This window comes from Elaeis guineensis, chromosome 1 (genome assembly GCF_000442705.2).
Source record: "Elaeis guineensis isolate ETL-2024a chromosome 1, EG11, whole genome shotgun sequence".
NCBI classification, from domain to species: domain Eukaryota; kingdom Viridiplantae; phylum Streptophyta; class Magnoliopsida; order Arecales; family Arecaceae; genus Elaeis; species Elaeis guineensis.
This window is the reverse complement of record NC_025993.2, coordinates 148,078,046-148,105,705: the sequence shown is the minus strand read 5'-3', so window position 1 is coordinate 148,105,705 and position 27,660 is coordinate 148,078,046. Positions and strand designations below refer to the sequence as shown.

The window sequence follows — 27,660 nt, the reverse complement described above, 5'->3', positions numbered from 1 at the left end:
TGGAGGTAAATTTTGTTACATGGGACATCGTCGATGGTTGGAAGCAAATCATCCGTTTCGATTTCAGAAAGATTTGTTTGATGGTACTATAGAATTAGGATGTGCCCCTATTCCACCTTCTGGAACTGATGTTCATAGACAAATGGATGGCATCAATTACAGCTATGGTAAGCACTCAAAGTTCTCTAAAAAAGAGGAAGGGATGATGTTGAAAGCTCAGTGCATGAAGGGTTACCAGAGGAAGTCAGTATCAGTACTATAGATGCAGAGGTGTTTCAAGATCCAGACAATTATTTCGAGGATGAAAATGAGGAAGACACACAGATAGCATCTACACAATAGTCCAGTAAATATTTATGGAAAAAACGAAGTATCTTTTTTGACTTACCTTATTGGAAACATAATCTTATTCGGCATAATCTTGATGTCATGCATATAGAGAAGAATGTTTGCGATAATTTACTTAGAACATTTTTAAATCTTGATGGAAAGAGCAAAGATAACATGAAGGCACGTCTTGATTTAAAAGAAATGGGTATCCGACAGGAACTTCATCCTAAAATGCTTGCTAATGATAGAATTTATGTGCCTCCTGCATGTTACACAATGTCTGCTCGAGAAAAGGATAATTTTTTGAGAGTTTTGAAAAGTATCAAGGTACTTGATAGATATGCATCAAATATTTCACGATGTGTGCATCTAAAGGATCGAAAACTTTCAAATCTTAAAAGTCATGATGGTCACATATTGATGCAAGATATTTTTTCAATAGCTTTAAGATCGTCATTGCCGAAATAAGTTGTTACAATTGTACTTCGATTATCGTCATTCTTTAAGGCATTATGTTCCAAAGTTATTGATCCTCGGGAACTTGATCAGTTAGAATCCGATATTGCAATTACACTTTGCCAGATGGAAAAGATTTTTCCTCCTGAATTTTTTATTATTATGGTACATCTGCTCATTCACCTAGCTTCAGAAGTTAAAGTTGGTGGACCGGTACATTATAGATGGATGTATCCTATTGAGAGGTATTATTGCAAACCTTAAATCTTTTGATAATTTTATTAGAAACAACAGCATATTGATATTTTAATAAATATTTAATTCTTGAAGGTATCTTGTACGTCTTAAAGATTATGTGCGAAATAGAGCCTATCCCGAAGGCTCGATTGCTGAAGCATATATTGCGGATGAATGTTTGACATTTTGTTCAAGATATCTTCAAGGTGTAGAGATTATTTTTAGTCACCTCAACGGCATAATGACTTTGTGGAGAATGCAGAACTGTATAAGTTCTTAACTGCTGAAAAATTCTTGGGAAGAGCTGAAAGTATTGTACTTGATCAAAAATCCTTAGCACAAGCACATCGTTATGTGTTACTTCATAGTGACATAATATCTGACCATCGCAGGTTAGTATATTTAAGGAATGACATCAAAATTTAAATTTTATATTAGATATAATATTCTAAATGATATATTTATATTTTATGCAGTGAATTTTTAATTTATCAGAGACGAGCCAATCATAACATTCATCCTAATGCAAGGATTGAACAGCGATGGTTGGTCGAGTTATTCCTTATGTGGCTTTCGAATCAGGTGTGATTTATATTTAATTATGAGATATATTAATTTTTGATACATATTTAATATCAGATAACTCAACTGCACTTCGTCATATCATTTTTTGTTAGGTATCAAAGATGATGGAGATAAATAATTCAGATAAACTAATAGCTCTTGCTCGAGGACTAACAAGATTGTAAATAGATATAACGGTTTCATAATTAATGGCTTTAAATTTATACTAGAGAACGGGAGAAATTTAGAAAAACACAGAATAGCGGTGTTATGGTGGAAGCGGATGAAAAATCTATTATGGTGCACTTAAAGATATCTATGAGTTGGATTATTATGAAAAATTTAAAGTAGTACTGTTTAGATGTGATTGGATAGACATAAACTCACCAAGGAGTTTGAAACAAGATGCAAATGGATTTACACTTGTAAATTTTTCAAGGTTGATACACACTGGTGTGTTATTGAAGGATGACCCATTCATTTTTTCATCTCAAGCTCGTCAAGTATTTTATGTACAAGATGCAAAAGATAAAGATTGGTTTACTGTCATCAAAACAAAACCTAGAGACTTATATGATATGGAAACCAAGTGGAGGATGATGATGATGACACTTATACACAATGTATGCCCTACAATTTTGTGCCAGCTGATGATTTAAATGCTACGACGATGTTGGTTAGAACAGAATTGAAGAAACACTACTGCTTGATTGTTACTGGTAATAATTATTATGATGTATATATTTTGCATTAATTATTGTGTTATTTTACTCCATATATTAACTGATTCTACCTTTTATTTATATAAATGCTAGGTGACATCATGCGTCGCAGGGGACGATATGCTGGTGTGCAGTTCCAGTTTTCACAGACAGAGGCCGGTACGTCTTCTTCAGCACAGCAGTCCTGAGGCCAGTTCAGCTGCACAGCATTCTGAGCCCTGTCCTTCATCATCAGCACAGCACGATCCTCCTGTTCATCAGTCAGATGATGAGATACACGTGCAGGGTATATATTATCTTTCATGTAATTTTTTTTTATTTCATTTTATGTATATTTATGATATAGTTACTTTTATTACTTTTTGCAGACGGATCCGGGAGAGTACGCCCCAGACGCGGACCCACAGTAGTACGAGATGTGTGGCAGATGCGTGAGGGCGAGAGGATTATTGTGGAGTGCAATCAGCTAGGTCAGCCAATTAAGAAAGCTGCCTGCTTATTGACTTCATTTTTGGGACTGTTGCTCGGAGCCTCAGCTATGTCCGTTGGGCTATGCAAAATGGAATGACATGCTTCCAACGTACAAAGTTGAGCTCCTCCGAGTTATAAGGTAATGAATTGATGTTCATACTGTATATTAATTGTTAATCATTTATATAATTTATTTCATTTAACTTTTTTTTTTTATAGAGCAAGTTTGTTCTCCCTCCATCCACTCATGATTTTGTAATGAAGTCTCTCAACCGCAAATGGAAAGAATATAGAGCACAATTGAAGAAGGACTATATGAGACAGGGTATGACAGAGGAGGAGGTTGCTAGGAATTATCCTCCTGATGTACCCCTCATCAGTGGATGGAGTTGGTTCATTATTGGTTCTCCGAGAGGCACAGGTATATTATCTGTTTATTATCTTTTTTTCCTAAATATTTTATAAAAATATTGATTTTTATTATATATTATATATATAACAAGTTCTTTACTTTATTTTACAGACTTATTCTGCTATTGGTAGAGCTGCACGAGCAGCTCAGTCTGTTCCTCATACATCGGGGTCGAAGAGTTATGCACGACTCCGACAGGAGTTTGTATGTTCCTTAAACTTTCATAATTAACTTTTAATTTTTATGTTGAAATATTTATATAACTAATATCATTATGTATCGTGGACCATGTCTGTATCATGATACTCATATATTTTTTTAAATTATTATAACTGTTTGCTTAAAATTGAAATTATTTGTGTAGGAGGATGAGCATGGGAGGGAACCGACAAGTGGAGTTTTACCGGATGACTCATACTCATCAGGATGGTACTTTTGTTCGAGATGAGTCGAGAGATTTATATGTACGGCATTATTAATATTATATTTTTTGCAATGATTTAAATTTAATTTTGTTAGCTATTAATGTATAACTCTTGTTTTCAAAAAAAATACAGGAGAGGGCTACATCTCTCATTGCGGAGCGTGACGACGAGTCCGCAGCATCTACGCAGCAGAGCCGTATCGAGGCCGAGGTATTCACAGAGTTGATGGGACCAGAGCGCTACGGCCGAGTGAGGGGTTATGGAGTAGGAGTCACCCCCACTCAGTTATCTGAGGTTAGTAGATATACGCAGCATGCTGCAGCAGATGCTCAGGATTCACGCGTTCGCAGACTCGAGGCGGAGATACAGGAGATTAGACAGAGTCGTGCCGCTGAGATGGAGGAGATGCGACAGAGCCGTGCCGAGATGCAGGCCATGAGGGGACAGATTGATCGCCTTACATCTTTATTAGAGATGTATGGTCATCTCAGGTAAACACATAATATTAAATATATATTTTTGTATTAATTTAATGATTTATATATTTTATTTATAGATATGCAAATCATGCTTTTGATATGTTTTTGTAGGCTCCTGGCATATCAGGCACCCGTCGAGATAGTGGCACGTCACGTGGAGACAACGACGACCATCCGCCTGCAGATTGATATTATTTTATTTTTATTATATTTTTATATTTATTTATATTACTCTTGATTGTAATGGACGATTAGTACTTTATTTTTATTTATATAAAATATTATCTTTTGGTTTGATTAAATTTTCTATTTAAGTTTGCTTTTGATGTGAATGATGGTGATTGTACAGGTGTGAATGTGTGTGGTGATTGTACATGTTTATGTTCGAATAATTGATATGATTTCGTACAGGAATGTATTGTATTCTTTTTTTTTTTAGATAATATCTGTATTTTTTTTTCCTCTTAAAACCTTTAACGACACTTATAAGCGTCGTTAAAATTATTTTAACGATGCTTATAAGCGTCGTTAAAGACAAAAGCGACGCTTCGAAAAGCGTCTTGGTAGACTGTATGTCACGCGGGTCATTAACGACGCTTTAAAGCATCGTTAAATTTGTCTTTTGCGACGCTTTAAAGCGTCGTAAATATTTACATTAACGATGCTTATAAGCGTCGTTAAATTTGTCTTTTACGACGCTTTAAAGCGTCGTAAAAATTTACATTAACGACACTTATAAGCGTCGTTAAGACAAATTTAACGACGCTTTAAAGCGTCGTTAATGTAAATATTTACGACGCTTTAAAGCGTCGTTAAAAAATAACGACGCTTTTAAAAAACGTCGGCGCTATTCGTCCCCACTCTTACATAGTCGACGCTTTTGCCGACGCTTTTCAAAATGTCGTAAAGTGAAATAGCGACGCTTTAAAGCGTCGTTAATGACCATTAATAGCGTCGTTAATGACCATTTTTTCTGTAGTGGAGGAAGCTAGAGGATGGGGACATTGGAAAGGAGAGCATGTCGGGAATGGGATCCGAAGCCTCAACGAACCAAGAAGACTCGAAGTGGAAGAGGATTTTTGGGATCCAGGGAATAGGATGTGGGTTTGGATCAGGTCTGAGTTAGGTCGAGATAAATCTATTGGACTGAAAATAATGGCCAACGTCTGACCGTCGGGGTCGGGTGGGCTGCCCACTATATAACCAGGTCTACTCACAGGGTCGCCTCAGCAATCGGGGTCTTCAAAGGGCAGGAGAAGGGAAACAAAATTAATAGCATGTGATGGGTGGGCCCCATTTTAACGTGGGAGGTATGTACCATATGCGCACATCCCGCATTTATTTTGAGAGCCATGCACGTCCCAAACCGCTCATGGCTAAGCCATCCAAGACCTGGCACAGATAGGAGTAATCCGCCTGGTACGGCTACTCTCTCTCTCTCCTCTCTCTCTCTATTTTTATTATTTTTATTTTGTTATGTTTGGTAAGGAATAGATCCGAAGCCATATTATAGCTAGGGTATTAAAGGTTAACAAACCACCCAGGGAACAAGCCACAAATGTATAAAGCAAAGGTGGAATAAGGTATTACAACATAACATAAGGAGAGGAAATATATAGTCAGTATAAACCAGTAGGTGGCCAGCTGATCAAGAGAGAATTTGAAGAAGTGAACCCCTAGCCAGCTGGATCAGAAAATCCGATATTCAGGATGAGATTGAACCAGCCACTTGGAGAACCTGAGTGGAAAAAGACAGCCGGAAACAAATTATTGCAATAACAATATAACAGGCCAGGAGTAATCTGTAAATGCTGGACACGTAGATATAGAAGCCTCCCAAGAGTCTAGGGTATGCCTACATTGTAGTTCACCAAGATTGCAAGCAAGACAGCAGATCTAGCAATACTTCCACATAGAATAGAGACAAGAAACCCTTGGAGTGCCAGGGAATCTGAACGTCCGTGTCAGGAGAAATTATTGCATGCATGGTGCGAGTGAACCAGGGCAATCGGGAATTGATGAAATACAAGGGGTATCGTGGCGTGTTATCCACCGTGGGATTTCGCATGGTCCAATTGCACTGCTCATGCAGTACGGAGGCCGTGGGCAGAGAGAGGCCCGGCTTGAAATCATTCTGTGGCCATTTCTCAACGGTTGAATAATACAGTTCCAGCTAGTCAGCAACATTAACAAACACCCCCCCCCCCCCCCCCCCCCAAACACCCCCCGGGTCCACAACCCCCAAAAAAAAAAAAAAAAAAAGGAAAAAAAAATAGACAAACCAGCAATAAAATTTTGAATTGGGCTTTCCTGACTCTTACATCAGAGGAAAAAAAAATTTAACTCAAAACAAATCAAGGTACACCAGCAGGTACCTTCCGAGCATATTTACAAAATAGTTGGTTCCAGATTGGTGAGGACAAATTTAATTACAGACATGCACAGCCTGCTAGGATTGACATCTTTGAGCATTGTGTAGGTCCTCTGAATCCCTGCTTCATATATATATTCTTTGGAAATTTGCCACCATATTATCATAACCTATTATGTCATTCAGAATTTCTTAAGACCGAATTATTTAATGACAGTATTTCAATATAAGGATAAAGCAGCAGCCCACCATTTCAGATGTTAGAGATGTTCAGGATCGATTATTTTTTCAGTAGAACATGACCCAAAGGCTTCATTGATACATAAAATTCATCAGACATACCAAATATCCAGTGCTGCAGCACAAAATAATAAACAGCAGCCTGAACTCAAAATATAAGACAAAAACACAAAGCAACAAGAGATAATTGTTTAGATCATCTGCTATACAAAACAGGACCCATGGAATAGGTATAAGTTGATATAATAAATGGTTCCACTGACATTTGGCTGAAAAAACATAGAGATGAAGTACAAGCCAATAGGATGGAGATATTTAGTGATCTGTAATAGAATAAGCAGCCAATCTGGTCGACATAAGAAGTTAATTGGAATTTCATCCTAAACCAAGTATTAAGCTTTGGAGGATTGATTTGTGTCACGCCCCCGATCCGAGATTGTGAATCGAGGGTCATGGCAACCACCGCATACTCATAGAAAACTCTTTCCATAAGCATGCAAGGTATCTTATCATACTATCCTAAAACAACAGCGGAATAATTAGTCAATAATTTAAATTCAAAATATAACGATATAAATTTCTTCTTTAATATCTCAATAAATTCAACAACGATTCATAGGTCTTACACCAAATTCAATAAGACTTTCAACCTAAAATAAAAGTATAAGGATTCTGCTTCTGATCACTCTTCCATTCATATCTTGTATCATCTTAATTCCTCAATATCTGTAAAAATAGTAAAATAGAAGGTAATGAGCTAGACAGTCTAGTAAGCAATGATCACTTCTCAACAGATGTCATCAGGCATTTAAGTAAATAATCATTTATATAAAATAAGCATATAGAGTTCATTAATTCGAAATCAATTTTCAATTATGCAATATAATTCATGCCAAATTTATTTTTTTTCGAAAATTCAAGTTTCTTTCGAGATTTCAATTTCTTTCGTTCTTAAATTCTTTTCGTCAACCATGAGCTATGACCATATTTTTCTTATGGCAGAGTCATAACACATGTATCTTCTTGCGGTGAGCTGCGAATCATCTGGCAGCAAAATCTTTCGGAACCGCTGGTCTCTCTGGCGGTTTGTCGCTGGTCTCTCTAACGACATGAACCCTCAGGACAAATCAATTGCCAACGTATATGCCCCCATTGGCAGGGTCCTTTACATAGTCAGGTTGTCAATTTATAATGTTTCTTATATCATAATTCTTCATAAATCATATTTCATATTCTAATTTCGTTAATAAAACATATAATCATGTAGTATCGAAATCAATCAATATAATACTTCATGAAATCAATATGTTCAATCATACTTCATCATAACATTTCAAATAAGATATTTTCATAACAAAATACCATTCATCCAATTCATGTCAGAAAAATATATTATAATTTTGTGATAAATCTAGAAAAAGTGAAACATTACTTACCTCGAACGTATTCTAATAAACCCACATAATTCTATAAATTTTTCTTTCAAAAATTCTATTCGTAGGTCATATCACGATATCCATGATCAAACATCCACAATCCTATACAGAATCAATTTCAATAATTAGAAAGAATACGAATACCATATTTCAACAGTTTAGATTGGGTCCGATCATCTAATTTCATCTAATCAAAATCTAATTAGGACCTAAAGATCCAAAGTTTGACTATCAGATCAAATTGGATTCGAAGTGATAGGATCGAGATTTCTTCATCGATTTCATAAAATCAAGTGGAGAGAGAAAATCAGAGGAGAGAGAATTCATAAGGTACAATTCGAATTGATCAGATGACACAATCCAACATTACGATTGGTCCAATATCTCGATTGGTAAAATCAACATGATCAAATCAAGTCATGGCTAGATCGAAATCATGGATGATCAAATCTAAAGATTCATGGTCTGATCAAGGTGGATGCAGTACGCTGTCTGACAATCATGGATCAGGATTCTTCATTAGATCAGAAATATTAAAAAATTTTTTCATTCACTAATCTTTTTAAAGAGAGAATCAATCAAAAGAGAGAATATTTTAGAGAGAGAAAATTTTAGAGAGAGAAAATTTTAAAGAAAAAAAAATATCTTGGACTCCTCAGACGATATGATTCAACAAATCCGATCGATCAGATCATGCTAAGATTATCATGTAGATAATTTAATAAAATCATGAGAAATAAAATCTAAAAATATCTGATCTGATCAAAGTGGATGTCGGTGTACCGTTCGACGATCACAGATCAAAAATCCATCACGAGGATCATTTAAATTCATCATCATTCTTCTCAAAATTCTAGAAAATCTTAGGAGAGAGAAATAATCTAGAGAGAGAAAGTTCAATTTTAGATAGAGAAAATACTAGTTCAAGCTGAAGAGAGAGAGGGAAGAGAGAGAAACTTTCTTTCTCATATTTTATTATTTATATCATTATTTATTAATTAATTTAATAATTTTTCTTTTCTCTCTTTTTTTTTCTTCACAGAAGAGAGAGGAGAGAAAATCCTATTTATTATTATTATATTATTTTTTTCTTTTTTTTCTTCTCTCTTTTTTTTTTTCTTTTCCTTCTTCTTTTTCTTTTCTTTTTCTTTCCTTTTCTTTTCTTTCTTTTCTTTCCTTCTTCTTTTTTTTTTCTTTCTTCTTCTTCCCGTGGGTTCCTTTGGGCCGAAACAGAGGGACCGGCAAGTCTCCTCCTTGGCTGGCCGCCGGCGGTGCAACCGATGTGGGGCGGCCGTCGGCAGGAGGATGACCTAACGATAAGAGGAGGGCCAAATCGATGGTCGGCGGTGACCACCGACGTCAGAAAAATGGCAAAAAGAAAGATTTCTTCCGAACAAAATTCGACGACTCCAGTCGCCGACGAGCGTGCACACCGGCACGGAAAGGAAAAGGGAGAAAGAGGAAGGGGAGGAGGCTTACCTCCGACGCCGGCAAGCAAATTGGATAGGCACAGGTCGGTCTTTCGCAAAATTTTTTGGCGATTGCTGCCGACCGGGCTTAGGATCTTCGGTGGACAGGAGAGAGGAGGGATCTCCTCCTTAAATAGAGTCGGAGGGAGCTCGTTTCTGACTCCGATTGGGAGCCGACGAGAGGAGGAAGAAGACTCCCCTTTAGGAGTCTTCTCCCCTATTTTTTCTTTTCTTTTTTTTTTTTTTGGGCTTTGGTGGGCTGGAATTCTTGTTCGGGCCAGGCTATCACATTCTTCCCTTCTAAAAGAAATTTCATCCTCAAATTTTTTTACTTGAGTCTTCATAGTTTCTTACTTGAATCTCACCCACAAATATTTCAATAGTCTAATTCTTGATATGAATTCATTCTTAAATCATTTCATAAGGAAAAAGTCAGTACATCAAATATCGATCTGAAATGGAATCATTCATTTTCTTATTTATCAAGATCAACATCTCAAAGATTTTAATATTTCAAGATTTCAAATTATGATCTCATTTCTGTAAAAATTAATGTTCAATATCTCATGACTCAAATTAAAATCAAATCTATCTCTTGTGAATAGAAGAAGGTAAATGTCTCTATTCTTGCACAAGAACTTCATTCATCATCATTCATTCATTTATTTATTTATTTCAAAATATTAACCACTCTTAATTTTAATCCATCATAAGATAGAAAATCATACTTCTATGAATCATATGATGACATCCCAATCAATCAAAATTTAAAAATATTTTTTCTTATTCATACTTTCAAAGATTGAAGATTTATCATTTCAATCTCATTCCCGAACTTTTATATTTTAATTCTCGATACAACTTCATTATTTAATCATTTCATAAAGAAAAGATCAATATCATCGATGTTGATTAGAATCAAAACCACTATTTCTAGTCATCAAAATTTTCTTACTCAAACCCTCAAACTCTTAAATATTCTGATTCTTGAAGCAAATTTTATCATTAAGTCATTCCATAATAAAAATCAATAACTCAAAAATTGATCTAAATCAAAACTATATTCTTATAATCAAAATCAATGTCTCTATTCTAAGTAAGTATATCACTTTTCTTTATCTAAACATTAACTACTCTTAATTAATTGATTCATCATCAAATTAAATTATAAATAACTTCAATCCATCTTTTGTAGAATTATCGTCAATATCAATAGATAACCTCAATCTTTTCTATTCAGTCAGAGAAATAATAATGATCAAAAGAATTCAAACTTTAAATTTTATTATATCCTGGAGATAAATATTTGAGTATAATAATCTAAGATCGAAATCATTATTCGATAAACAATCTCAAATTCTTCCTAATAAATAGAGAATTATAAAATTTAATTCTAGGATAGAAAAATTTATCTTTAAATATTCTAAATCTAAAATAAAAAATCAAGGGTCCACTCATCCTAGAATTAGGATGCTAAATACTTTTTTTAGCATAGTAGGTGGAAGCGCTAATTTTTTAAAAAAATCACATTAGGATATCTAAAATAATTTAAAATTTTTAAAATATTATTCTTTCTAATATCAATAAATTTTTTGTATCAAACCATATCATCTATCATAATTCTTTAACTCAAAGGGTCAACATTCCTGACTTACTCAAAGTAATCCAGATTACCATGCTTCCACTGCACACTCTGATCTAACAATCAAAATTTTTTTTTTTTAAAATTTCTATCATCAGGATCTTCAATATCTATCAAATATCTTTTTATAACAATCATACAAGCTTCAAAAATTAAATCTTATTTAATAGTAGATTCAATTAGGGATCTCGTTAACAAAAGCAAAGGAACTCTTATCAATTCCTAAATCCAAAATTTCTAAATTGTAAATTCACATGGATCCCTTAATCTGAAATAAATATAAATCAGATCTTTTATCTTAATCTAAAGATATCAATTTTTATTAATAACCTCAATAATAATATCAGAAAATCTCTTGATCAACTTAGATACGAAATCTTTAAATTGAAATTTCATACACATCATGTAGTCTCCAAGAGACATAATAAGATCTATTATCTAGATCTAAGGATGATGATTAAGGATTCCAGTACGATGAATATTCTACAACCTCATAATCGATTTCATCAATAAGAAATAGGTTTCTTTTCAATATCCTCAAATATGCATTCATCCTAATATGCCACTTTATATATAATCCACATACCAAGTTCACTTTCGATAAATATTCCGATCAAGCATCATAAAAAAAAATTTTCTTAGCCCATTCTGGAATAATATTTTGTCATCAAATCTTTATCTTGCCAATAGTCAACTTCTCAACTAGAAGTAATATCATAGTATTATTCTCACATCGAATTTAAACTTACGATTCACTTGAATAACCAATGATCAAATTAATAACCATAATGCACAATAAAATTTTATGTCAATCCTTTTGTGATTACTTTCGATCAAGATCTAACTAATCATATCATGATCTATAGATTATCCATCATATTTCAAACTCCATATGTCATAATCTCTTGCGATCCTTTTATACATAATCTCAATATTTAATCAAAATTTATAAATATTTCTCCCACTACAATCATCAAAGATCTACACTATAATGTCCTTGGTGTCTATCCACTAACACCCATTCTATATCTGATTCTATGTTTCATAATTCATCCACTTATGCTTTGATACCACTTTATTTTTTGTCACGCCTCCGATCCGAGATTGTGAATCGAGGGTCATGACAACCGCGGCATACTCATAGAAAACTCTTCCCATAAGCATGCAAGGCATCTTATCATACTATCCTAAAACAACAGCAGAATAATTAGTCAATAATTTAAATCCAAAATATAACGATCTAAATTTCTTCTTTAATATCTCAATAAATTCAATAATGATTCATAGGTCTTACACCAAATTCAATAAGACTTTCAACCTAAAATAAAAGTATAAGGATTCTGCTTCTGATCACTCTTCCATTCATATTTTGTATCATCTTAACTTTCAACATCTGTAAAAACAGTAAAATAGAAGGTAATGAGCTAGACAGTCCAGTAAGCAATGATCACTTCTCAACAGATTTCATCAGGCATTTAAGTAAATAATCATTTATAGAAAATAAGCATATAGAGTTTATTAATTCGAAATCAATTTCCAATTATGCAATATAATTCATGCCAAATTCATTTCTTTTTCGAAAATTCAAGTTTCTTTCGAGATTTCAATTTCTTTCGTTCTTAAATTCTTTTCGTCAACCATGAGCTATGACCATATTTTTCCTATGGCAGGGTCATAACACCGCGTATCTTCTTGCGGTGAGCTGTGAATCATCTGGCAGCAAAGTCTTTCGAAACCGCTGGTCTCTCTGGCGACATGAATCCTCAGGACAAATCAATTGCCAACGTATATGCCCCCATTGGCAGGGTCTTTTACATAGTCAGGTTGTCAATTCATAATGTTTCTTATATCATAATTCTTCATAAATCATATTTCATATTCTAATTTCGATAATAAAACATATAATCATGTAGTATCGAAATCAATCAATATAATGCATCATGAAATCAATATGTTCAATCATGCTTCATCATAACATTTCAAATAAGATATTTTCATAACAAAATACCATTCATCCAATTCATACATCGTTTCACAAATCATGTCAGAAAAATATATTATAATTTACCGATAAATCTAGAAAAAGTGAAACATTACTTACTTCGAACGCATTCCAATAAACCCACATAATTCTATAAATTTTTCTTTCAAAAATTTTATTCGTAGATCATATCGCGATATCTCATGATCAAACATCCATAATCCTATACAGAATCAATTTCAATAATTAGAAAGAATACGAATACCATATTTCAATGATTTAGATTGGGTCCGATCATCTAATTTCATCTAATCAAAATCTAATTAGGACCTAAACGATCCAAAGTTTGACTATCAGATCAAATCAGATTCGAAGTGATAGGATCGAGATTTCTTCATCGATTTCATAAAATCAAGTGGACAGAGAAAATCAAAGGAGAGAGAATTCATGAGGTACAATTCGAATTGATCAGATGACACAATCCAACATTACGATTGGTCCAATATCTCGATTGATAAAATCAACATGATCAAATCAAGTCATGGCTAGATCGAAATCATGGATGATCAAATCTAAAGATTCATGGTCTGATCAAGATGGGTGCCAGTATATTGTTTGACAATCATGGATCAGGATTCTTCATTAGATCAGAAATATTAAAAAAAAATTTTCATTCACTAATCCTTTTAGAGAGAGAATCAATCAAGAGAGAGAATATTTTAGAGAGAGAAAATTCTAGAGAGAGAAAATTCATCTTGGACTCCTCAGACGATATGATTCAACAAATTCGATTGATCAGATCATGCTAAGATTATCATGTAGATAATTTAATAAAATCATGAGAAATAAAATCTAAAAATACTTGATCTGATCAAAGTGGATGTCAGTGTACCGTCCGATGATCACAGATCAAAAATCCATCACGAGGATCATTTGAATTCATCATCATTCTTCTCAAAATTTTAGAAAATCTTAGGAGAGAGAAATAATCTATAGAGAGAAAGTCGAGAGAGAAAGTCCAATTCTAGAGAGAGAAAATACTAGTTCAAGCTGAAGAGAGAGAGGGAAGAGAGAGAAACTCTCTTTCTCATATTTTATTATTTATATCATTATTTATTAATTAATTTAATAAATTTTTTTCTTTTCTTTTCTCTCTTTTTTTTTCTTTTTCTTCACAGAAGAGAGAGGAGAGAAAATCTTATTTATTATTATTATATTATTATTATATTATTTTTTTCTTCTTTTTCTTTTCTCTCTTTTTTTTTTTCTTTTCTTTTCCTTCTTCTTTTTCTTTTCTTTTTCTTTCCTTTTCTTTTCTTTCTTTTCTTTCCTTCTTCTTTTCTTTTTCTTTCTTCTTCTTCCCGTGGGTTCCTTTGGGCCGAAATAGGGGACCGGCAAGTCCCCTCCTTGGCTGGCCGGCTGGCAGTGCAACCGACGTGGGGCGGCCGTCGGCAGGAGGAGGGTGACCTAACGATAAGAGGAGGGCCAAACCGATGATCGGCGGTGACCACCGACGTCGGAAAAACGGCAAAAAGAAAGATTTCTTCCGCAACAAAATCCGGCGACTCCGGTCGCCGGCGAGCATGCACACCAGCACGGGAAGAAAAAGGTAGAAGAGAGGAAGGGGAGGAGGCTTATCTCCGACGCCGGCGAGGCTTTTTTGACGAGCAAATTGGATAGGCACAGGTCTGTCTTCCGCGGAAATTTTTTGGCGATTGCCGCCGACCGTGCTTAGGATCTTCGATGGATAGGAGAGAGGAGGGATCTCCTCCTTAAATAGAGTCAGAGGGAGCTCGTTTCCAACTCTGATTGGGAGCCGGTGAGAGGAGGAAGAAGACTCACTAATCTTTTACTCGAATCTTCAAATTCAACTGTTGCTACAAAAATTGATAAATGATCTGATCTAGATTTTTTATTTGTATATCTTGCTAGTGACAAATTTAATTTTTCAAATATCTCCTTGAGCATTAGTTAGAATAGTGCAACTACAGATATAGATATTTCACCTTCCATTGCACACACTTGTTATTGATAAAGAGCTCTCTTTGCTTTAACTTCTCAATTTTACTGAAAAAATTGTACTTGTTTTTTTTTTTTTTGTTTTTACTTTCTCATAAAACTCTTAAGCTCTTTGACTCTGAAGCTTTGAGGCTCTCTAGCTCTGAAGCTTTGAGGTTCTCTAGCTTTGAAGCTCTAAGACTCTCTGACTCTATGGCTTTATGGCTCTTAGGCTCTGTGAGTTGATGTAGAATCAATCTTATGCTTTCATTTTTTCTTTAGGATCAATCTTGCTCTGATACCACTTTGTTGGAAGAGTGATGAGTACAATCACAAACTCAAATACTACTGCTTTGATAGAATATGATGCTTATAGAAAATACTTAGAGTGGGAGGATTGGATAATACTCTTTATTATAAAATCATAGATTACTCCACACTACTTGACTCATTACATAAGATCTTATATATAGATACATAAAGGAGACTCTTAGGCTATCCTCATGAATACAAAATAACCTTTGATTTTCTAAATGACCCTTAGTTTTTCTATGTTGACTCTTTGATTTAAGAGTTACATGACTCTTTGATTTTTATAACATATTAATGACTAGATTCTTGAACTTTCACTAATATTAATTACAAATTAACTTCCAATAGGGTGATGGAGTGCTCCATGTGGGGGAGGACTTGGTGAGGAGGATGACCTCACTTGAAGACGTATTAATGATTGCTTTCCCTGTGAAAATAAGCTCCTCATCTCACAACTCCACCTAGCTTGAAGCTACTCTATCAGCGGCAACAACTTTACTAAGCCATTATGGTCCCCTAATTTTTTCATTATAAAACCTCTTAGTAGTATTGGAATACTTTGGCGCGACCATCCAAAGAAGAAGCTACGATTGCCAAGGGTTTGGGTTGCGCCTTTCATGCAAAAGAATGGCTCACCTTCTTTTGTAACATCAACCATTAGTTGGATCATGCAATGGCCGTTTTGAGATTTGTGCAGATAGATGGAAGAAAAAATAAGAATACTTTAAGATTTGTGCAATGCATGATCCAATGGTTTATGTCGGAAAGAAGGTCAAAGATATAACCCAAATCTTGTTGTCAAAGGTTTGTCATCATTCCTCTTTCTTCTGTCCTTTTTGTCAATCTTGGCTTCGGCCATGGCATGGAGGAAGCAAGCAGTAGGGGAGGATGGGAGGGTGAGGTTGTCCTTCCCATCATGGACGATCTTTGGGATGAGGAGTGTAAAAGACGAGGTGGAGGGATCCTGCAAGGAGCGGTCAAGAGGTGGTTTTGGAGGTTGCAACTATAGATGCTTCCTTGAAGATGGTGGTACTAAGGTGTTGAACTTCATTGGAGACGAGGCAGCCAGATGAAAAATGATCTGGTGGAGGGTGTGGAGGCAGAGGGTACATTTAAAGAAGGGAGCGGGTGGAGGGAGGAGTATGCTGCCGTAGCTGCCATGGGAGCGGTCCGAGCAAGGATAGGGGATGGCTTTGTAGCCTTTAGGAAAGTGGGAAAATGATCAAATGAGGATAAAATGAGGATACAAGCTATAACGCTTTTATAGTAGTCTTATAACCAATACTGATTTATTTGAAATAATGATAAACCTAAGCTAGCCACATAGATACCCTATTACCAATGCTTAATGTTGTTGTATTCTCAAATATAGTAGATGTGCTGCTTTTTCTTTTTTTTTTTTGTTTTTTGATTTTTTTTTTTTTTGCCTTGAGTGAAACCACCTTAAGTAGCAAGTGGTAGTGAGGCCTCTGGTTTTACTTTACTGATGATAATAGGAGTTCGAATTCTCCTGAGAAGTGCCATAATGCAAACCATGTTAGTCATCCATAACACTCATCTAATAGGTCAAAAAAAAAAATCAACAAAAAAAAGTGGTTTTGCTCGGAAGTTGGAGGCTACATATATATGAATAATGACAGTGGATATTTCCAGCAATCTATTAGTTTAATAGATAAAATAAATGTATAATCATAAATTTAAATATAACTAAAAAGCATGACTAACTTTCAAGATTGACTAAGATTCAATGAGTAATCAAGACACCCCAAATCATAAATCACATGAGAGGACTGTTAATTGTTTGCGGCATGATTTAATAATTTATTTAATATTGATGTATATGAATGAGATATGAATTATCTTTTATCTTATGGGAGATCACCTCAAATTCCTTTTCTCTCTCGTCTTTATTTCCATCTCTATCTCTCTCTTCTTTCAAGTTAAACCAGTTTCTATTCCCTTTTCTTCTCACTTTCAAACTGACAGTACCATGTGACATGCTTGTCCAATGTGATTATTAAAGGCAAGCCATTATGATATTATGCAATACCGACTGGCAGTGTCATTATGTCTTTTCTCAAATGACATACTTGCAATCAAAGTTAAATCCATTTTAAATACTTTATTAGTATGAAATACTCTTGATTATAGTCGCTAATAACTATATAAATAGCTGTGAAAGATATAATTAACCATATCATTCTAATATTGGTTGCTTTTACCTTTTGTAGCAGTCAATGGAGATGGATGCTATGGTAAGTTTTTTTTTTTTTGAATATTAATGTAATGACTAAGATGCTATTTTTCTTTCCTATTTATGAAACATTTTGGATATAACTTTTTGGTGCATACTTGTATCAAATTTTAGTAAGTACAAAAATTGTCTTATTTTTTAAATATTTTATGTCAAATCAAACTAATTGGATGGATTGAGCACATGTTATCCCATCTAGATAATATGTTGTGGGTAAGGGAGAGTAAGTGAATATAGAAGGGTGGGACCTATAATAAATTAAACAAAAATAATGTATCTAAAATAGGATAGCTTGTGCCTAGCTACTTCTAACATTCTTCACATATGCTATCTTAGCTAAATTATATTATTTTAATATATTTATTTAGAATATTAAATAGAATTAGAGATGTTAAGCCTCCATAAATATTAATAATATATCTAAAAATTAAGTCTATTAATTGATCACGTCAGCTTAAGACTATAGTATCAAGCTCCAAAAAGTTTGACTGAATTACAACTTCATTGATTGGTAGGTTGGGACTTTGTAACTTAAATCTTGTCAAACCTTAAGTTATTTTTAAAATTAGTTATATAAATATAAAAATTGAGCTACGGTTATGTTTTTTGGGCCTAATCACTAGTAAAACAGATTTTTATAGTATTAGCATAAGATTCAAAACTTTGAGTTTTTTTCCATAAAGTATAAAGTCTATCCAATTGAGCAAGCGGATGCTTATATAAATAAAGCTAAATTTGACCCCATAGGTCAACATGCTGAACCTAAATCCGACATGATCTATTGGCGACCCGATTGAGAGACTTGGTAGGTTGAGTTAAATAGGTTACAAGGTTCGAGTTAAGTCAAAATTAAGATTTGATTCAAAATTTATGTGTCTAAAAAAAGTAGCATGGTGTAGCCTATTATTTATACCTTTAACAACTTATGGAATCGAAATATATAACATCGATATTAGTTAACGACTATGAAGCATATAGCTTTATGCTATATTTTAAGATTAGGATAGTGGTTTGCTTGGAGTTAATGTTTATGATACTAAATATATAAGAAATGTGTGGCAAGAATATACTTCTATATTATTTTTCTAATTAAGCATATGGGGTCAAATAGTGTCACACTGAAAAGAGAAATTAATTTTTAGTAAAGACAATGTTATATGGAGATATATTACAGAGAATTCAACATACAAATATAGAAGTATAAAATGATGTAATAAAAGTTGTTTACTTTGTCATTTTTTTCTTTTCCAATGATCTTATTTTATATCTGTTGGGTATAAAATACCTCCCAGCCGAAGTTCGTGACAGGAGTGACCCTCCGGAGATCCAACCGACTTCCGACCTCCGACGATATCTCTTCAAACCTCTCAGTTGGCCGAGCCTCCGCAACACTCCGAAGTTTTGCTGATGGATAAGCCCCCACCAGCGTCGACCGGATTCTTCGCGACGGACGGACTCCACCCAAGTTTCCACGATGATCGACCATCTTCTAGACCTCGCCCGGCTCCTACGGGAACCGGACCTCGTCTCCGACTCCGACTGCAGGCAGACTTCGTCCGGACTCCTACGGGAGCCAGACTCCGCCCACGACTTCACTTGCAGATAGACTTCGTCCGGACTCCTTCGGGAGCCGGACTCCACCCACGACTTCAATTACAGGTAGACTTCGTCCGGACTCCTACGGGAGCCGGATTTCGCCCCCAACTCCAATTGCAGGTAGACCTCGTCCGGACTCCTACGGGAGCCGGACCTCGTCCCCGACTCTGGTCGCAGGCAGACTTCGTCCGGACTCTAACGGGAGCCGGACTCCGCCCACGACTTCACTTGCAGATAGACTTCGTCCGGACTCCTACGGGAGCCGGACTCCGCCCACGACTTCACTTGCAGATAGACTTCGTCCGGACTCCTACGGGAGCCAGACTCCGCCCACGACTTCAATTACAGGTAGACTTCGTCCGGACTCCTACGGAAGCCGGATTTTGCCCCCATCTCCAATTGCAGGTAGACCTCGTCCGGACTCCTATGGGAGCCGGACCTCGTCCCCGACTCCGACTGCAGGCAGACCTCGTCCGGACTCCTACGGGAGCCGGACTCCTCGCACGACTTCACTTGCAGATAGACTTCGTCCGGACTCCTACGGGAGCTGGACTCCGCCCACGACTTCAATTACAGGTAGACTTCGTCCGGACTCCTACAGGAGCCAAATTTCGCCCCCAACTCCAATTGCAGGTAGACCTCGTCCGGACTCCTACGGGAGCCGGACCTCGTCCGGACTCCTACGGGAGCCGGACCTCGTCCTCGATTTCGACTACAGGCGGACTTCGTCCGGACTCCTACGGGAGCCGGACTTCGTCCACAACTTCACTTGCAGGTAGACTTCGTCCGGACTCCTATGGGAGCCAGACTCCACCCACGACTTCAATTACAGGTAGACTTCGTCCGGACCCCTACGGGAGTCGGACTTCACCCCCAACTCCAATTGCAGATAGACTTCGCCCGGACTCCTACGGGAGCCGGACCTTGTCCCCAACTCCGACTGCAGGAAGACCTCGTCCGGACTCCTACGGGAGCCGGACCTCATCCCCGACTCCGGATGCAGGCAGACTTCATCCGGACTCCTACGGGAGCCGGACTTCATCCCCGACTTCGACTGCAGGAAGACTTCGTCCGGACTCCTACGGGAGTCGGACTTCGAGCTCCTGTTGCAAGCGACCCACTTCGAGTTACCGCTGCAGACGATCTACTTCAAGTTCCTACCACGAGCGGCCTTGGCCGAGACTCCTCGACAAATGATCCCCATCCGGGCTTCCACGGAGATCGGACTCCAACCGAACTTCGGCCGACGGGCTTGGACCCTCTGGCAGGCCGCAGCAACGGCCATGACTCTGCTCCACTTCCTGCGACAGATTCCGTGCGGCTCCATCACTCCCTGGCAGGCCGCAGTAACAGCCACGACTCTGCTCCCCTTCCTACGACGGATTTCGTGCGGCTCCATCACTCCCTGGCAGACCATAATAATGGTCACGATCCTGCTCCACTTCCTACGGCGGATACCGCACGGTTCCTCCATCCTCTGGCAAGTCGCGACAACGGACGCCGCTCCACTCCCCGCAACAAACTCCACGTGGCAAGTCCCGGTGATAGCCACGATTCCACTCCACTACTCTTCGCAATAAACTCTCCCTGACCCTGGGCAGCCCACTGCCAAACGGTTACAAACATCGCTATCAGTCTGTTGCCCCCTCCACTTATAAAAGGGGGACCCGAGATACGTTATTCTCTAAGCTCTCATTTTTTACCTAAAAACTCTGCTAAAATTTTCGTTCGAGCACTCCATTCTTGTTGAGGAAGAGAATTGACTTGAGCGTCAGAGGGTCTTGTCGGAGCAACCTCACCTCTGATTTAGACTTCTTTTGCAGGTCCCGGCGGCGACCGCGACTCCCTCGACTCCAGTTTCTCTGACGCAGGTAGATTTTTGTACCAACAGAATTGACGCTAGAGGAAGGGTCTGAACCTTCGCAGTACCCTTGTTCTTAAAGGAGCGCTCAACGGGACCACCTCCGGTCATCTTTTCCGGCATCCTCTCCTCCTTCCCCCACTAGGTCTTCGCCCGATGCCTCCCCGCAAAGCATCCACGCGACGGTCCACGACCTCCGCAGCTAGATCTCAGGCTCCGACCTCACCCCCAGTTTCCCAGCCTCCTCCTACTCCGGCAACGGTGGTTGGCGCGGAGCAATTTGACCTACTGGTGCAGCAGGTTAGAGGCCTCACTGAAGCTGTGCAGGCCATACAACAGCAGCAGCAGCCGCAGGCATCAGTGCGACTGGAGAGAGTGTCACCAGAACACCAGAATCTGACGGTAGGATGGGCCACTTGGGCCAGCCGCCCCGTCTTTCCCGAAAAAACAAATCCGAGGGTGGAGAGCCCCCAGTCAGATCACGATTCCACCCCTGGAAGATCTCTACCTCCATTCTGCCAGAAGACCCTTGAGACCCGTAGTCGAGAGGATTTTCTGGACCGGAGGCTCCAGGAGATGAACCGGCGGATTGAAGAACTCTGTCACGCTAACCCCACTTATGGTGAGGACATTTGTACTGACCCTCTCTTTTCTCAAATAATCATGCAGGAATCGATCCTGCCGAACTTCAAGCTCCCCCAATTTGAAAGCTACGACAGGACTTCAGACCTAGTTGACCACTTAGAGGCCTTCCGGACAATGATGTTGCTTCATGGCGCGCCCGACGCTATTCTATGCCGAGCCTTCCCATCCACCTTGAAGGGAGTGGTGAGAAACTGGTATTCGATGTTGAAGCCGGGTACCATCTTTTCCTTTGATTAGATGAGCCACCAGTTTGTGGCTCATTTTGTTAGCAGCCGGCGTCCTCAGAAGGGTTCGGAGTCCCTCATCAACATCAAGCAGAGGGAGGGGGAGTCCATACGGGCCTACATCAACCATTTCAATGTGGCCGCGTTGGAGGTCCGAAACTTGGACCAATCGGTGACGATGGCCGCCCTGAAGGGCGGCCTTCAGAAGAATGACCTTTTATTCTCCCTGAAAAGAAGTACCCCAGAGATTTTGCTGACTTGTTGGCTCGGGTCGAAGGATACGTCCGAGTGGAAGAAGCCTTCAAAATAAAGGATGAGGAGACCGCGAGAGAGCGGCAAGCCGGAGACTCGAGTAAGCCCGCAGTCGAAAAAAGACCGAGAGAGGCTCGGCCACGTTCTTGAACTCCTTCCGGGCACAAGCACGTCCAGACTCCTCCCCGAGTGTGCAGGCAGGGAAGCCCGGAGCGCCGGGCTCGGCGGGGCTCTCCCCCAGGAAGATTCTGTAGCTATGCCCCCCTCAACGTATTGAAAACTCAGGTGTTGATGGAGGTCAGAGAGCAGCTCCCAAGGCCAGAGAGGATGCACATGCACCCCGAGAAGTACAATCCCAACAAGTTCTGCCTCTACCATCGTGACCACGGCCACGACACGGAGGAATGCATCCAGCTCCGAGATGAGATCGAGGAGCTCATCCGACGAGGTCGACTCGATAGGTTCATTCGGTGCCGACCTGAGGGTAGAGAAGATCGGCCAAGGGCCCTACCGCAGCCTGAGCCACCAAAGAGGAAAGAGCAGCCCGGGGATCGGCCCCCAATTGAGATCATCAACTCCATCTCTGGAGGACCTTGACAGGAAGCAGACCTTCCACGGCCTTGGGATTTGAAAACTTATAAATGTATAACGAACGACCCTACTTTAAATCAAGATTCCTTTTAGATCTGCACATCTTTTCCTTTCTGGCATGGACTTGTAACGACAGGGGATGACCCCTTCGGACAACGAAAACAAACCCTAATGTGGGCAAAGTCAAAGGCCCGATTCCTCTTAGACCGGATGGGGGGAGAGGCTAAACAGCGCCCATATGCGCCCCCACAGCCATGTTAGGGACAGGAGGAGAACCTCACCCTAACATGAGCAAAGTCGAAGGCTTGATTCCTCTTAGATCGGATGGGGGGAGAGGCCAAACAGCGCCCACATGCGCCCCCACAGCCATGTTAGGGACAGGAGGAGAACCTCGCCCTAACATGAGAAAAGTCGAAGGCCCGATTCCCCTTAGACCGGATGGGGGGAGAGGCCCTGCAACGCCCACATGTGCCCCCACAGCCATGTTAGGGACAGGAGAAGAACCTCACCCTAACATGAGCAAAGTCGAAGGCCCGATTACACTCAGACCGGATGGGGGGAGAGGCCCCGCAGCGCCCATATGCGCCCCCATAGCCCTGTTAGCGACAAGAGGAGGACCTCGTCCTAACTTGAGCTAAAATCGATTATGTCAGAAATAGGGGAGGAACCCTATCCTAACACCAGTCGAGATCTGGTCATTTAAGACCAGATAGGAAGAAGAAAACCTTCCCAGTGACCCCTTCGCGCTCCCGCGACCCCACCAAGAGTAGAGGGAAAACCCTCACTCGAAAAAAAAAAAGGAAAAAAGGGGAGGGGAGTTAAAAAGGAAAGCGATGGACTGCATCGATGATGAATGAAAAATAAATTGCATAAAAGATGCAAAGAACCTCGTCTCAGCAAGGGTTGGGGTTCTTATCAAAATCTCCGACCTTCAAGAAAGCTCTAAACACGAGCTAGAGATAAGGCGGCTTCCTCAGGGCGACGATAAGCCCGGACCTCCAAGCTTGAACTCCGAAAGGAGGCGTCAGACTTGAGTGGTCCCGGACAAACCAGCGGCCATAAACAGAAGGGCGGGTCAATGCGACGGTGATCGGGTACTTCCGAGCGGCATCGATATCGGACAATGCAAAAGCCGAAGAAAGCTCGGCAAATGATAATTCAACACATGAGTAAAGGAGGTAACGGAAAATTCCCTTTGCATTAATTAAGTATATATTACAGAGCCCTTGAGGCTGAAGAAGAAAAATGACGAGACAAGCAAGCCGATGCGACGACGACTAAGAACCTCTAGACGACATCGGCATCAAAAAGAAAAAGAAAAGCTACAACACCAACAAACAAACTAGCGGCAAAAGGAGACATATAGGAGGACGAAAGACAAAAAGAGCCCTAAGGGGGCCCAGCTTCTTCCGACCTCGAACTTTCGGCTTCGACCCTCATCAGGGAGCGCCTTAAACTTTCGACTTCTGCTTCCAATTCCTTCTCTCTCATTAGTATCTCCATGTTTCTTCGATAAAATCGCTGGCTTTCGTTCTCCACCTCTCGATGCCTTTTTCTCAGGATCTCAGATTCCGCCTCCGCATCCTTGACGACCTGCTGCTCACATACCAGCTGAATCTTCAATTGCTGCAGCTCGGCCTTCCCCTCCCCAAGGGCGACAGATAGCTCTTCTACGATTTTTCTCAGGGATTGGAGTTTGTCAGAATCCCGAACGGGAGCAAATTGAGCCCCCTCAGCCAGCTGCCTTTGAAGGCGGGCAACCTCGTCGGTCGCCATCCTGAGCTTCCCCCTGTATTCGTCCACCTGCCTGCACCAGCCAGCCTGGTATGCGTCATAGCTCGCCTCGGCATCCTGGAGCTGCTGCTGAAGATTGGAGACCTTCTTCGACCTTTCCCGATCGCTGTCGACCCAAGTAGAAAGTCAGGATGAGCTTCATTCCAACTAGCTAATCCTCTCCTGTGCAGCCGACAGCTCCACTCTAAGGGAACTGATCTTGGCAGCTTGAGCCCAAGATCGATCGCTGGTGCGCTTCTTGTGTTCCTCAAGCTCCTTCTCGAAGTTCGCTTTTCTCCAGCTATACTCCATGATCCCCTTCACGTGGAGGTTCCGAAAGCGGATGGCCTCCGCGGTGGCTTTAGAGTGGCTCTCCCTCAACCTGCGAAGTTCGCCATCCATCTTCTTCGACCTCTTTGTCAAATGAAGAACTTCCTTCTTCAGACGTTGGATCATGGACTTCAGCAAATTTTTTTGTGGCAGGAGAAGCGCTTCGGCAGGATACTGCCATCGGGAGGCAAAAGCGTCAAGGCGCATCTCATTGCAAAAAAAAAAAGAAAGAGAGGGGGAGCAGAGTGGAGAAGCCCTCCAAAAGGAGAAACCCAATTTTATTGAATAAATATTTCTTAAGGACAAGAGGGAAAAGAAAAAAAATTATAATAAAGAAAAAATACAAGGTCAGAGGTCTCACACCTCTGAGGTAGGGGTTGGAGAGCTCGGTGTTTACGGAAGGGGAGCTGCAGTGGCAGTAGCAGTGGGAGAGGGACCGGCTTCGTCTTCAGACGCCTCACCCAGGAAGTTGAGGTCGAGCTCGAGAAATTTCTGGACTACCTTCTCCTGGCAGAGCTCGAAACCCTTTGATGAATGCTTCTTGGCCGAACTTGACGTTCAGATCCCTCATCTCTGCAGAGGCCTTGAACTCCTCCACCGCTAGAGCCCTGGCCTCCGAGACCAGGACTGGAATCTGCTCCGTCAAGTTTGCGACCTCGGCCTCCGCCTTCCTCGCCGTCTCCTCCGAGGTCTGGCTTCTCTTTCTCCAGGGCCTGCTTTTCTTTCTCCAGGATCTCTTGGAGGGTGACTACCTCAGCTGCCTTCTCTTTGAGGCGGGCAGCTTCGGCCCGACGACTCTCCTCCGCCTGGATGGCGTCCCTCCTCGCCCGATTCGTGCCTCGATATTGGCAAGGGCTGGTGCCCGATCTGCAAGGGCGGCTAGGAGGTCAGAACGAAGGTCGAGAAGCTAATTAAACGAAGGAGCGAGGAGGGGGCGGAAGCTGAATTTGTTTACCTCGAGAAAGACCCAAGGGAGTTCCAAACCCGCTGTTCGGGATCGGTGCGATCAATCCTCTGGACGACCTCGAGCAGGATGCAGCCGTCATCAGCCACTTATTAAGTCCCTGTCATTGAACGGATTCTCCCCCGACTCTTCTTCGGAACCGTGGGACTCTTCGATGCGGCCCGGTGGCTACTCACCCTGCGGGCCACGACTTTCTTCTCCTCCCCCTCTCGACCCCGGGCGCCTCCGCGGAACGGACCCTTAGAACGGGAACCTCAGTAGGGGGACTCCTGGAAGAAGCCCGGGGAGTCGGAGGTTCGACGTCCGAAGGAACTTCGACTTGTGAAGGCCGCCTGTGCAGGCGTGGCCGAGCTCGTCTCCTCCGTTCTAGCCTTCTTCGCCCGATCCGGAGGCTGCGGCACCTTTTCTTTGTGGGCCTTGAGACCCCTGGCGAGCACCGTGCTGCTTCGGCGTCCATCCCTAAAAAAAAAAAAAAAAAAAAAGGAAGAAAAATTAGTGACGGAGTAAAAAAAGAAGAAGTGGGTGCAAAAAAAAAAAAAAAAGAAAGAAGGAAAGGAAAGATGGGATACTCGCAGGGTCCAGGGACTCGGCCGATGTTGAACAAAAACTGCTCCTTCAGAAGGTTGGGAAGGGAAGGAGCCGAATAACAAGAAGCCTCCGGGCGGCCTGAAGGTCGTCCTCCCCCAGGCTAGGAGCCCGACGGACAGAGTCCCTTAGGGAGCCCCAAGGGGGCAATCCCAGCCTCAAGGTCGGGCAATGGACGAAGAGGTACTTCCCTTCCAGTTATGGATTGAAGAGGGAGCACCTTTCAGCAACCCCTTCTTGCCAAACTGGGAGAAATACCACCAGTCCTTTGTCGAGGGTGACGCTTGAAGGTGTAAAAAAGTGCCTAAACAAAGAAAGAGATGGCTGAACTTCGACTACATGGCAAAGGGAGAGGAACCCTATCAAAAACCTAAAGGAATTCGTGCTACTGAAGCTAAAGAAATATCTAAGAAATGGAAAGACGACGACGAAGGGCGAAGCGGAAAGCGGAGTCCGGCACGGAAGGCCTCCTGATACAGGCAGAAACGACCGGTGGGGGGTGCTAGCCCAGTCGGAGGGACAGGAAGCTCCAGATCATACTCCGGAGGAACTCCATACTGAACCCTTATCAGTAGAAGTTCGTCGGAGTCAGAGAACAAGAATGGCACCCGGCGCAAAAATCGGGCGAGGCCCAGCCCTAGATGTGGGTTCGTCTACAGTGTGGGGGTCCTGGGGGCTGAGCGGACGAACTCCTGGAACCACTAGAGGCGGATGCCGGAAGATATTTCAAACGAAGCCTAAAGATCCTGGAGAAATCAGGCGGGACAAGGGGCGAAAGGTTTGCGGGGGACCAAACCAGAGGAATGCGACAGAAGAAAAATGAGGAGAAAAGGCCCCTAAATGGCAAGAAGAAAAACGAAAGTTCTGGGACTAACCTAGATCGCTCTGAAGGATGCAGAGGGGCGAGGACAGGGATGACTCGAAGAACGCTTAGGGCCAAGGGCGCCAAAGAGGGTCAGAGCTCTCGGAGAGAAGGCAGACACGGAACTCTCAGGTGGAAGAGACTCCTGAAGGGAAAGGCGGGTTTAAATAGACCCTGG

At 40.6% G+C, this 27,660-nt stretch overlaps 1 protein-coding gene across 1 annotated transcript in view; it reads left to right on the top strand.

Moving 5' to 3' along the window:
* The first annotated feature begins 16,402 nt into the window (after positions 1-16,402).
* The window catches only part of LOC105061288 (polygalacturonase inhibitor 2-like), a 15,469-nt gene continuing 4,211 nt past the window's right edge, over positions 16,403-27,660 (top strand). Inside the window, exons 1-2 of the mRNA XM_073254629.1 lie at positions 16,403-16,582; positions 17,777-17,800. Coding sequence (XP_073110730.1) covers positions 16,403-16,582; positions 17,777-17,800 — 204 coding nt within the window. The remainder of the gene's footprint in view (positions 16,583-17,776; positions 17,801-27,660) is intronic.